Raw genomic sequence first — 11,853 nt, 5'->3', positions numbered from 1 at the left:
TGGGAGAGTCACCCCCCCCCCCCGGGGCTGGGCCCGGCCTCCCCAGGGTTCTCCAGCCTCGCCCACCCCCCAGGCTGCTCCCTGCGGCCCGGCCTGGCCAGACACTCCCTGCCCGAGAAACCTGCAGCAGCCCGGGCCCTGGGGCCCCCTCCCAGCCAGCGTAACAGCCAGGGGGCTGCTGGCCCCTCGCTACTCTCCATGGGGGCAGGGGGCAGCCCCCGCCCCAAGAGGAAGGGGGAGGGTCGGGGGGTCACACCCTGGCCTGTTGCCCAGGGGGGTTGTGGGATCCCCATCCCTGGAGAGACTGAAGAGCAGGTTGGATGAACGTCTCTCAGGGAGGGGCTGGGCCCTGCCATGGGCGGGGGCTGCTCTCGGTGACTCTCGAGGTCCCTGCCAGTCCTAGTATCTGTGATTCTCTGAATGGGAAAGCAGGGCTCTGGCAGTCCCCAGGAGCCATGGGGGGCAGCACCTCCAGATCGGCTTGATTGACAAGGCGGCCAGGCCAATGAGGAGACCCTGTGACGGCGCGTTGGGGTCCCCCGTCTCCTGCACCCCGAAATGGCACAAACAGACTGCACCAGCCAGTAGAATGGAGGTTGTTTATTGTTCCTCCAGCACAGCGCAGCACAGATGTAATCTGGTTACAGGAACTGGGGCTAAGAGGCCTCAGTGCCCCCCTTGAGATAGGGGAGTCCCAGCCCCCTCCCCAGCTCCTTCTTCTCTGCCTTCCAGCCAGGAACTAACTCTACCTCTCCCAGCCCTGCCCCCCAGCCAGGGCAGCATCCACCTCCCTTTGTTTCTCCCCATGGGGGGTTGGCTGGTTCAACCGGTATGGAGTCACCTTTGCATAGTGAGGTTTTCCCTGCTGGGTCTTGCTCCAGACAGCAGGGGTCACCACAGCCCAGCAAGTACCCCCACTACGTACCCCTGTCCGCCCAGTGAGCGGGAATTGTCCGGCTGGCTGGACACCCGGGGCAGGGGGCGGAGGCAGGAGGGGGCTGGGCTGGCCGGGGGCGGGGGCGGAGGTGGGAGGGGGCCAGGCTGGCCGGAGACAGGGGCGGGGGGCGGAGGCGGGAGGGGGCCGGGCTGGCCAGAGACAGGGGCGGGGGGCGGAGGCGGGAGGGGGCCGGGCTGGCCAGAGACAGGGGCGGGGGGCGGAGGCGGGAGGGGGCCGGGCTGGCCAGAGACAGGGGCGGGGGGCGGAGGCGGGAGGGGGCCGGGCTGGCCGGAGACAGGGATGGGGGGCGGAGGCGGGAGGGGGCCAGGCTGGCCGGAGACAGGGGTGGGGGGCGGAGGCGGGAGGGGGTCGGGCTGGCCAGAGACTGGGGTGGGGGGTGGAGGCGGGAGGGGGCCAGGCTGGCCGGAGACAGGGGTGGGGGGCGGAGGCGGGAGGGGGCCGGGCTGGCCGGAGACAGGGGTGGGGGGCGGAGGCGGGAGGGGGCCGGGCTGGCCAGAGACCGGGGTGGGGGGCGGAGGTGGGAGGGGGCCAGGCTGGCCGGAGACAGGGGTGGGGGGCGGAGGCGGGAGGGGGCCGGGCTGGCCGGAGACAGGGGTGGGGGGCGGAGGCGGGAGGGGGCCGGGCTGGCCAGAGACCGGGGTGGGGGGCGGAGGTGGGAGGGGGCCGGGCTGGCCGGAGACAGGGGTGGGGGGCGGAGGCGGGAGGGGGTCGGGCTGGCCAGAGACTGGGGTGGGGGGTGGAGGCGGGAGGGGGCCAGGCTGGCCGGAGACAGGGGTGGGGGGCGGAGGCGGGAGGGGGCCGGGCTGGCCGGAGACAGGGGTGGGGGGCGGAGGTGGGAGGGGGCCAGGCTGGCCGGAGACAGGGGTGGGGGGCGGAGGCGGGAGGGGGTCGGGCTGGCCAGAGACTGGGGTGGGGGGTGGAGGCGGGAGGGGGCCAGGCTGGCCGGAGACAGGGGTGGGGGGCGGAGGCGGGAGGGGGCCGGGCTGGCCGGAGACAGGGGCGGGGGGCGGAGGCGGGAGGGGGCCGGGCTGGCCGGAGACCGGGGTAGGGGGCGGAGGCAGGGGCGGGGGGCGGAGGCGGGAGGGGGCCGGGCTGGCCAGAGACCAGGGTGGGGGGCGGAGGCGGGAGGGGGCCAGGCTGGCCGGAGACAGGGGCGGGGGGCGGAGGCGGGAGGGGGCCGGGCTGGCCAGAGACCGGGGTGGGGGGCGGAGGTGGGAGGGGGCCAGGCTGGCCGGAGACAGGGGTGGGGGGCGGAGGCGGGAGGGGGCCGGGCTGGCCGGAGACAGGGGTGGGGGGCGGAGGCGGGAGGGGGCCGGGCTGGCCAGAGACCGGGGTGGGGGGCGGAGGTGGGAGGGGGCCAGGCTGGCCGGAGACAGGGGTGGGGGGCGGAGGCGGGAGGGGGTCGGGCTGGCCAGAGACTGGGGTGGGGGGTGGAGGCGGGAGGGGGCCAGGCTGGCCGGAGACAGGGGTGGGGGGCGGAGGCGGGAGGGGGCCGGGCTGGCCGGAGACAGGGGCGGGGGGCGGAGGCGGGAGGGGGCCAGGCTGGCCGGAGACCGGGGTAGGGGGCGGAGGCAGGGGCGGGGGGCGGAGGCGGGAGGGGGCCGGGCTGGCCAGAGACCGGGGTGGGGGGCGGAGGCGGGAGGGGGCCAGGCTGGCCGGAGACAGGGGCGGGGGGCGGAGGCGGGAGGGGGCCAGGCTGGCCGGAGACAGGGGCGGGGGGCGGAGGCGGGAGGGGGTCGGGCTGGCCAGAGACCGGGGTGGGGGGCGGAGGCGGGAGGGGGCCGGGCTGGCCGGAGACAGGGGCGGGGGGCGGAGGCGGGAGGGGGCCGGGCTGGCCGGAGACCGGGGTAGGGGGCGGAGGCAGGGGCGGGGGCGGGAGGGGGCCGGGCTGGCCAGAGACCGGGGTGGGGGGCGGAGGTGCCGCACTTGGGCCAGGGAAGGAGCCCCGGGGCTGGAGGCAGGGTAGCAGGGAGTGGGGTGGAGTCGGGTGCGGTGAGCGGCTGGGGAGGGGCCCAGCACAGGGAGATGACCCGGTCTAGGGTCCCTGCACAGGGCTGGCCCTACCATGAGGCTAACGGAGGCGGCAGATGGACTCTCTCTGCTCTGGATGCCCAGAGATGGGGAGGGCTGTGCCGGGGGGAGGGGGCTCAAGAGACATCACAGGCCGGCAGGAGACAAGGGGGATGGGGCTGGACCTGCCCCTGCAGGGCAGACTGGGAGGGGGAAGGTGACCTCAGTGGGGGTGGGGGCGGACACTGGGGAGAAGGGCCCTGCCCCCCAGAGCCTGCAGGCCTGTGGCCGCCCCCAGCAAGTGCCCAGCCCACAGCACCCTGCGGCGCAGCCGGGGCCTGGCCCAGGCGGGGAGGTGGGGGAGCCACCCGTGACCTGCCCTGCCGTCCCAGAGCCATGGGTGGGAGGCCCCCGCCCGAGCGGCTGACGGGTTCCCTGCAGCCTCCCCGTCCCTGCCTGTGGAACTGGCTGCAGAGGGCTGCGCTGGGTTGCAGTGAGCGGCAGGCAGTGCCCGGGGCCATGCAAGGGCCAGTGTGGAGAGCGCCCCTGGAGTGGGGGCCCCGCGAGGGGGGGGTTGAGCCCCAGAGAGCAGGGAGCCAGTGGGGGACGAGGTGGGAGCAGGGACTCAGACCCTCTTGCCAGCCCATGTCACCAGGGCTGGGCAGGAGCCAGGAACGTTCCCCACCGGAGCGGGACCCTCCCCCGCTTCCACGAACAGGGTCCTGCCCACAGGCCACCCCGCTGCCTTCCTGGGGAGTTCCCGCAGCCTGCCCAGGGCTGGTCGGGAGCAAGGGACCACAGGCCCAGTGGGCAGGCAGGGCAGGGCAGGCAGAGGCCTTGGCCCAAGCTGGAGCTGGCAGACATGGGGCCCTGCACGGATGCAGCCCGCGTATCCCCATCGGCCGAGCCCTGTGCCCACGGATGCTGAGCCCCGTCCACAGCCACTAGCAGCCGCTGAAACTCCGTCTGATGGGGCAGGGGGCCAAAAGCCACAGGTCAGTCAGAGCCGGGGGCACTCGGGCTGCCATAGCGGGGTAAAGGAGGGACAAGGTGGAACTGGGGGCAAAGCCAGTCTCCCAGCTGTCTGGATACACACGCAGGAAGTCTGGGGAGCAGGGAGCAGCTTGCTCAGCGAGGGGAGGCGGGGAACCAGGGAGGAGGCGTTGCCTTATCTTTAAACCGTTTCCACTGGGCGTAGGTGCAGCTGGGCGCGGGGCGGACGTCTTGCGAGGCTCTGGGTTAGGTTGAAGGGTGATGTCACGCCAGGGGCTACAACAGACCATCCATCCACCCACCCAGGCTGAAGAGCGGGAGGCGGCTGTTTTTGAACAACTCACAAAATCATCCAAAGCCCAGGACTTGAGGGAGATGGGGGGGGGGGGGGACTTCAACGCTCCAGATGTCTGCTGGGAAAATAACACACCGGGGCAGATTATCCAACTAGTTCTCAAAATGTATCGGAGCCCGTTTTGGATGCCAGAATGTGGAGAAAGCTAGTAGGGGAGGGGGTGTTTTAGATGGGATACTGACAAATAGGGAGGAACTGGTTGAGAATTGGAAAGTGGAAAGCAGTTTGAGTGAAAGTGATCATGAAAATGATACAGCTTGTGAGCTTAAGGAACTAGGGGGGCAAGCAGCATGATAAAGACAATGGATTTCAAGGAGGCAGACCTGAGCAAACTCAGGGAGCTGGTAGGCAAGGCCCCATGGGAAGCAAGTATGAGGAAAAACAATTGAAGACACTTGGCAGGTTTTCAAAGCGACATTGTAGCTGCCAGGTTCCTAGCCGGGCAGAACAGGAGCCCTTCAGTGATTTGCTCTTTGTTTCACCAAAATGGGGGCTGTCTCTACACTGGCGCGATCTTGCGCAAAAGCAGCTGCTCTTGTGCAAAAACTTGCTGCCTATCTACCCTGGCCGTGTGTTCTTGCGCAAGTAAACTGATGGTCTACTGTACGTAATCAGGGCTTCTTGCACCAGGACGCCGACGCTTCCGCTGAGGAATAAGCCCTTTTGCGCAACTGTTCTTGCACAAGAGGCCAGCGTAGACAGGCAACATGAATTTCTTGCACAAGAAGCCCCTATGGTTAAAATGCCCATCAGAGCTTCCTTGCACAAGAGAGTGTCTACACTGGCACGGATGCTCTTGCACAAAAGCACATGCCAGTGTAGATGCTCTCTTCTGGAAGAGTTTTTGCACAAGAACTCTTCCGCAAAAGAGTTTTTGCGTGAGAACGCGCCAGTGGAGACATAGCCGGGGTGTTTTTCCCACCAAAAGTCCCATTGCAGTGTAAACGCTCTCACTGTTTTATGCCCAAAAGGCCGTTTGTGGCAACAATACATGCCAGTGAACACAAGGCTTTAGAAAAGGGAGAGGTCTTCAAGTCATCAGGGCCTGTCAAAATGCACCCTGGAATACGGCAGGAGCTGATAGAGGAGGTATCTGAGCCATTAACCATCATCTTTGAAAAGTCACGGGAGACGAGAGATTCCAGTAGACGGGAAAAGGGCAAAGCTAGTGCCCAACCTATAAAAGGGAATTAAGAACAACCCAGGAAACTCCAGACCAGTCTGTTTAACTTGTGCCAGGGAAGATAACGAGCAAGTAGTTAAGGAATCCATTTACAAACGATAATGAGGTGATAAGTAATAGCATGGACTTGTCAAGAACAATTCATGTCAGACCAAGCTCATAGCTTTGTGCGATAGGATAACGAGTCTTGTGGATAAGGGGAAGCAGTAGACATGGTATATCTAGACTTTAGTAAATCATTTCATACAGTCTCACGACCTTATCAATAAACTAGGGAAATGGAACCTTGCCGGATAAGATGGTTGCATAACTGGCTGGATAACTATTCTCAGAGAAGTCCTGTGGCACCTTCTAGACTAACAGATTGATTGGAGCATAAGCTTGCGTGGGCATCAGACGCATCTGAGGAAGTGGGTCTTTGTCCACGCAAGCTTATGCTCCAATAACTCTGTTAGTCTAGAAGGTGCCACAGGACTTCTCGTTGTTTATGCAGATTCAGACTAACACGGCCACCCCTCTGATACATTCTCAGAGAATACTTAACAATGGTTCACAGTCCTGCTGGAAGGTAGAACAAGGGGGGTTCTGCAGGGGTCTGTTCTGGGACCGGCTCTGGTCAGTATCTTCATCAACGATTTAGACATTGGCATAGAGAGAACACTTACTAAGTTGCAGCTGATCCCAAGCTGGGAGGGGCTGCGAGAATTCAAACTGATCTGGACAAACTGGAGAAACGATCGGAGGTCAATAGGATGAAGTTTAATACGGACAAATGCAAAGTGCCCCACTTAGGAGGCCTTTTTCCAAAAAGCTACGCAAAGTGCCCGCCGCAACGTGCAGCTTTCTCCACTCGCTTTTCCGCCACGGGCCTGTCTAGATGGGGCCAAATGACAGAAAACCTGCTCTTCCGGAGGAGCCCTTATTGCTCGTGGGACGGGGTACACAGGGCTCCCCAAAACAGCGCACTTGCTCTTCCGCCAAAAAAAAAAAAAAAGTGGAAGAACGCGTCGCTGGCCGCTGCGGCGTTTCCGGCATAGCTCCAGTGCCCAGGGGCCAGGCGTAGCAGGAACAATCCGTTTCACACACAGTGGAAGCGACTTAAGGAGGACACGAGAAGCCATTCTTCCGCGCTGCTCTGCCCCAGCAGGGGGTCGTGTCCGGTTGTGGGCCCACATTTCAGGACAGACCTTCTCCTGGAGGCAGAGAGCGGCTTCGACCACGTCGCGGGACTGCAGGGGGGATCTTCGCTGCACGGCAGCGGCAAGGGAGGTGTGAGGAGCAAAGGCGGCCACCGTCCTTGCGCTAACAAAAGCCCGACTCAGCGCCGGCCCTTGGGACTGGGCCTCCGGAGAGCAGATGTCCTCGTAAATACAACGGGGCCCTACAGTTGCTTCCCCACATGGAAGCGAGTTTGAGCAGCACTGGCTCCCAGCGCCAACCTCTCAAGTGCGCCCAGGGGTCTTCCCCATCAGCAAACCCTCCCTCGGCAACTGCCAGAGGCCTGGCCCCACGAGCTCTGCTGGGGGAGAGCCGAGCTGTGAATTGGCCTGGGTCTGTGGCTGGTCCACTGGGACTGAGAGAGCCTGTTGGGAGGGGGGGATGGGTTATATCCTCTCCTCTGTGTAAGGGGGCATCTGGGGGGGGGCACAGGGAGCGCTGGGGTGTCTGAGGGGAGGTGGGGGATGGGTTATAACCTCTCCCCTGTGTGAGGGGGGGCTGGGGGGCACAGGGAGCACTGGGGTGTGTGAGGGGAGCGGGGGGATGGGTTAGAACCTCTCCCCTGTGTGAGGGGGGGCTGGGGGGCACAGGGAGCACTGGGGTGTCTGAGGGGAGGTGGGGGATGGGTTATAACCTCTCCCCTGTGTAAGGGGGCTGGGGGGCACAGGGAGCACTGGGGTGTCTGAGGGGAGGTGGGGGATAGGTTATAACCTCTCCCCTGTGTAAGGGGGGGCTGGGGGGCACAGGGAACACTGGGGTGTGTGAGGGGAGGTGGGGGATGGGTTATCACCTCTCCCCTGTGTCAGGGGGGCTGGGGGGCACAGGGAGCGCTGGGGTGTGTGAGGGGAGGTGGGGGATGGGTTATCACCTCTCCCCTGTGTCAGGGGGGCTGGGGGGCACAGGGAGCGCTGGGGTGTGTGAGGGGAGGTGGGGGATGGGTTATCACCTCTCCCCTGTGTCAGGGGGGCTGGGGGGCACAGGGAGCGCTGGGGTGTCTGAGGGGAGGTGGGGGATGGGTTATCACCTCTCCCCTGTGTCAGGGGGGCTGGGGGGCACAGGGAGCGCTGGGGTGTGTGAGGGGAGGTGGGGGATGGGTTATAACCTCTCCCCTGTGTAAGGGGGAGCTGGGGGGCACAGGGAGCACTGGGGTGTGTGAGGGGAGGTGGGGGATGGGTTAGAACCTCTCCCCTGTGTAAGGGGGGCTGGGGGGCACAGGGAGCACTGGGTGTCTGAGGGGAGGTGGGGGATGGGTTATAACCTCTCCCCTGTGTAAGGGGGCTGGGGGCACAGGGAGCACTGGGGTGTCTGAGGGGAGGTGGGGATGGGTTATAACCTCTCCCCTGTGTAAGGGGGGGCTGGGGGGCACAGGGAACACTGGGGTGTGTGAGGGGAGGTGGGGGATGGGTTATAACCTCTCCCCTGTGTAAGGGGGGCTGGGGGCACAGGGAGCCCTGGGGTGTGAGGGGAGGTGGGGGATGGGTTAGAACCTCTCCCCTGTGTAAGGGGGGCTGGGGGCACAGGGAGCACTGGGGTGTCTGAGGGGAGGTGGGGGATGGGTTAGAACCTCTCCCCTGTGTAAGGGGGGCTGGGGGCACAGGGAGCACTGGGGTGTGTGAGGGGAGGTGGGGGATGGGTTATCACCTCTCCCCTGTGTGAGGGGGCTGGGGGCACAGGGAGCACTGGGGTGTGTGAGGGGAGGTGGGGGATGGGTTATCACCTCTCCCCTGTGTGAGGGGGGCTGGGGGGCACAGGGAGCACTGGGGTGTCTGAGGGGAGGTGGGGGATGGGTTATCACCTCTCCCCTGTGTCAGGGGGGCTGGGGGGCACAGGGAGCACTGGGGTGTGTGAGGGGAGGTGGGGGATGGGTTATAACCTCTCCCCTGTGTAAGGGGGGCTGGGGGCACAGGGAGCACTGGGGTGTCTGAGGGGAGGTGGGGGATGGGTTATCACCTCTCCCCTGTGTAAGGGGGGCTGGGGGCACAGGGAGCACTGGGGTGTGTGAGGGGAGGTGGGGGATGGGTTAGAACCTCTCCCCTGTGTAAGGGGGGCTGGGGGGCACAGGGAGCACTGGGGTGTCTGAGGGGAGGTGGGGGATGGGTTATAACCTCTCCCCTGTGTAAGGGGGGCTGGGGGCACAGGGAGCACTGGGGTGTGAGGGGAGGTGGGGGATGGGTTAGAACCTCTCCCCTGTGTAAGGGGGGCTGGGGGCACAGGGAGCACTGGGGTGTCTGAGGGGAGGTGGGGGATGGGTTATCACCTCTCCCCTGTGTCAGGGGGGCTGGGGGGCACAGGGAGCACTGGGGTGTCTGAGGGGAGGGGGGATGGGTTATCACCTCTCCCCTGTGTAAGGGGGGCTGGGGGGCACAGGGAGCACTGGGGTGTGTGAGGGGAGGTGGGGGATGGGTTATCACCTCTCCCCTGTGTAAGGGGGCCGGGGGGGCACAGGGAGCACTGGGGTGTGTGAGGGGAGGGGGGGATGGGTTATCACCTCTCCCCTGTGTCAGGGGGGCTGGGGGGCACAGGGAGCACTGGGGCGTCTGCAGGGTTTGCCCGTGTGACTCCCTGCTGGCCAGGGTGGGAACAGACGTGCTCCGTGCCGGGTTTGGTGCCGTGCAGTGAGGGACAAACGCCCTAGAACGTGCCCCCGGCCCTGGGGAGCGGTGGCGCCAGGCCCCATTGGGCCCGGCCGACTGGGGGCTTCAGCAACGGGGCGGCAGATGGCAAGAGAATGGGGCCGGCCCTGGAGGGGGGGGGCCCTGGCGGGGGGGCCGTGCACACGGGAGCCCAGGCAAGGGGCAGCAGGCAGCGTGGCCCAGAGCAGACGGCAGCCTCAGCAGGGCCACGTGCGCCGCGCCCAGCCCAGCGCCTGCCAGGGCGGGGACCAGCCGCGGAGCCCGACCGCGGGCCCCTGCTCCCTCCCCTGCAGCACGTCCCTCCCTCAGGTCCCCTCCCGGCGTGGCGGGGCCTGGAGCCAGGGACCTGCCGGAGCCCCGGGCGCAGCGCTCTCCCAGCACCTGGGCCAGCCGGCGCCACTGCCAAAGAGCTGGGGAGGGCCGGGCCGGGCCACACCCCACACCCCGCGGCTCTGGCAGTTCCTGGCGGGCCAGGCTCCCCCCCAAGGGCTCCAGGCAGCGCCGGGCCCCAGGGCCGGAGGGCAAAGGGCACAGCCATGGGCGGGCTCCAGAGCCCTGCGCCACAAGCAGCGCGCACCCCCCTGACGCAGGCACCCCCTGCCCCTGGAAGGCAGGTGCCGGGCACGAGGGCAGCCCCGTACGCAGCGGGCGAGGGCCCAGGATCCCCGCTGCTCCCCGCCCGGCCCCAAAGGAAGAGCCCAACACGCCCCAGGTAAAAACCCCATAAATATATTTCAGTGCTTGGCTGCGGCGCGTGGCCCAGCTGCCGCGTGGCTCCCCCCGGCGCCCTGCTCCAGGCCTCAGCATTTCCTCCTCCTCCTGCGGCTGCCTCTGCCGTGGTGCCGGGCGCCGGGGCGCAGGGCCGCCTGCTCCAGGAAGTCGCCCAGGCAGCCCGCGGCTTTGGGCCCGGGCCTGTCGCTCGACACCAGGTGCGGACGGGCGCTCTCCTGGGCCAGGCTGCACTCGGCGTCCTCCTCCGCCCCCGGGCTGCGCCTGAAGGACACGGGCAATGAATGCCAGCCCAGGACGTGGGCCCCGAGCTGCTCTGCCCCCTCCCTGGCCTCAAACCCTGCTCCCACCAGCAGCTGGCAAGGAGGGGCCTGGCCGTGTGCAGGGAGAGCCTAGCAGCCCAGGCCAATCGCACACCAACCCCCCGAACCAGCCACCCCCTGCTCCGGCACTGCCCCACCTCAGCCCCCCGCCAGCGCCCTGGCCCCGCCTCGGAGCAGCCGCCACAGGAGCCCAGCTCCCAGCCTGGCAAGCGACACGGCCGGGGGTGGGGGAGCTGGTGCGGGGGCTGAGCCGGAGGCAGATGCTCTCCGGGTGGCTTGGGCGGCCGGCGGGGGCTAGGCAGGCCCAGAGGCCGGGGAGAGGCGCGCGTGGCCCCAGCTGAGCTGCGTCTGCTGCGCTCGTGGTGCCTGCAGCCCGTGGCCTGGCCCCAGCGGCGCTGGCCTGGCGCAGTGCCGAGCGGGAGCAGAAAGGCTGCAGGTCCCAAAGGCCGGCTCACCTGGGCTCCCCTGCTGCCGTCAGCCTGGCCCCTCCATCAGCACCTGCAACGAGAACCCGGCAAGCCTCAGCGCCCGCCGGCAGGGCGGGGACGGGGCGTTCCCTGGACACGGAGCCACCTCCGCCGCAGCAGCAGGGCCCCACAGACCCTACGCCGGCTGGACAGCCTGCCGCACCTCCAGCCGCCAGCGCCCCTCCGTTCCAGCCCAGGGGCACGTCTGGGTACGGCCAAGCCCCGCGGAGCAAGAGCTGCCGTGAAAGCAGCCACTGCCCGCCCAGGCAGGCTCCTTGCTCCCGAGCGGGGCAGACCTCACACGGGCGCCGCTCTGCCTGTGCCACCAGAGGTGCTGGGCTGCATGGGGAACCCCAGTGGCCCTAGGCGCCACGCAGCTCCGGGGCAGGGTGGGGACCCCGGTGGCTCTAGGCTCTGTGCCGCTCCGGGGCAGGGTGGGGACCCCAGTGGCTCTAGGCTCTGTGCCGCTCTGGGGCAGGGTGGGGACCCCGGTGGCTCTAGGCTCTGTGCCGCTCTGGGGCAGGGTGGGGACCCCAGTGGCCCTAGGCGCCGCGCCACTCCAGGGCAGGGCGGGGACCCCGGTGGCCCTAGGCTCTGTGCCGCTCTGGGGCAGGGTGGGAACCCCAGTGGCTCTAGGCGCCGCGCCACTCCAGGGCAGGGCGGGGACCCCAGTGGCTCTAGGCTCTGTGCCGCTCTGGGGCAGGGTGGGGACCCCAGTGGCTCTAGGCTCTGTGCCACTCCAGGGCAGGGTGGGGACCCCGGTGGCTCTAGGCTCTGTGCCGCTCTGGGGCAGGGTGGGGACCCCGGTGGCTCTAGGCTCTGTGCCGCTCTGGGGCAGGGTGGGGACCCCGGTGGCTCTAGGCTCTGTGCCGCTCCGGGGCAGGGCGGGGACCCCGGTGGCTCTAGGCTCTGTGCCGCTCCGGGGCAGGGTGGGGACCCCGGTGGCTCTAGGCTCTGTGCCGCTCTGGGGCAGGGTGGGGACCC

General features: G+C 67.6%; 1 protein-coding gene across 5 annotated transcripts in view; it reads right to left on the bottom strand.

The window, feature by feature from the left end:
- Positions 1–9,660: 9,660 nt before the first annotated feature.
- UIMC1 (ubiquitin interaction motif containing 1) overlaps positions 9,661–11,853 on the bottom strand; it is a 39,658-nt gene continuing 37,465 nt past the window's right edge. For 2 of the 5 annotated variants that reach the window (XM_089769423.1, XM_089769425.1), the window contains 2 exons: positions 10,858–10,900; positions 9,661–10,343 (listed from right to left, as the gene is read on the bottom strand). In XM_089769423.1, the coding sequence (XP_089625549.1) occupies positions 10,151–10,343; positions 10,858–10,900 (236 nt within the window). In that variant the 3' untranslated portion in view covers positions 9,661–10,150. The remainder of the gene's footprint in view (positions 10,344–10,857; positions 10,901–11,853) is intronic. The other 3 variants (XM_089769424.1, XM_089769426.1, XM_089769427.1) reach the window with 2 other exon arrangements.

Source organism: Pelodiscus sinensis, chromosome 16 (genome assembly GCF_052426305.1).
Source record: "Pelodiscus sinensis isolate ZL-2025 chromosome 16, ASM5242630v1, whole genome shotgun sequence".
NCBI lineage: Eukaryota > Metazoa > Chordata > Testudines > Trionychidae > Pelodiscus > Pelodiscus sinensis.
The sequence above is the reverse complement of the archived record's forward strand: the minus strand, read 5'-3'. Positions and strand labels throughout refer to the sequence as shown.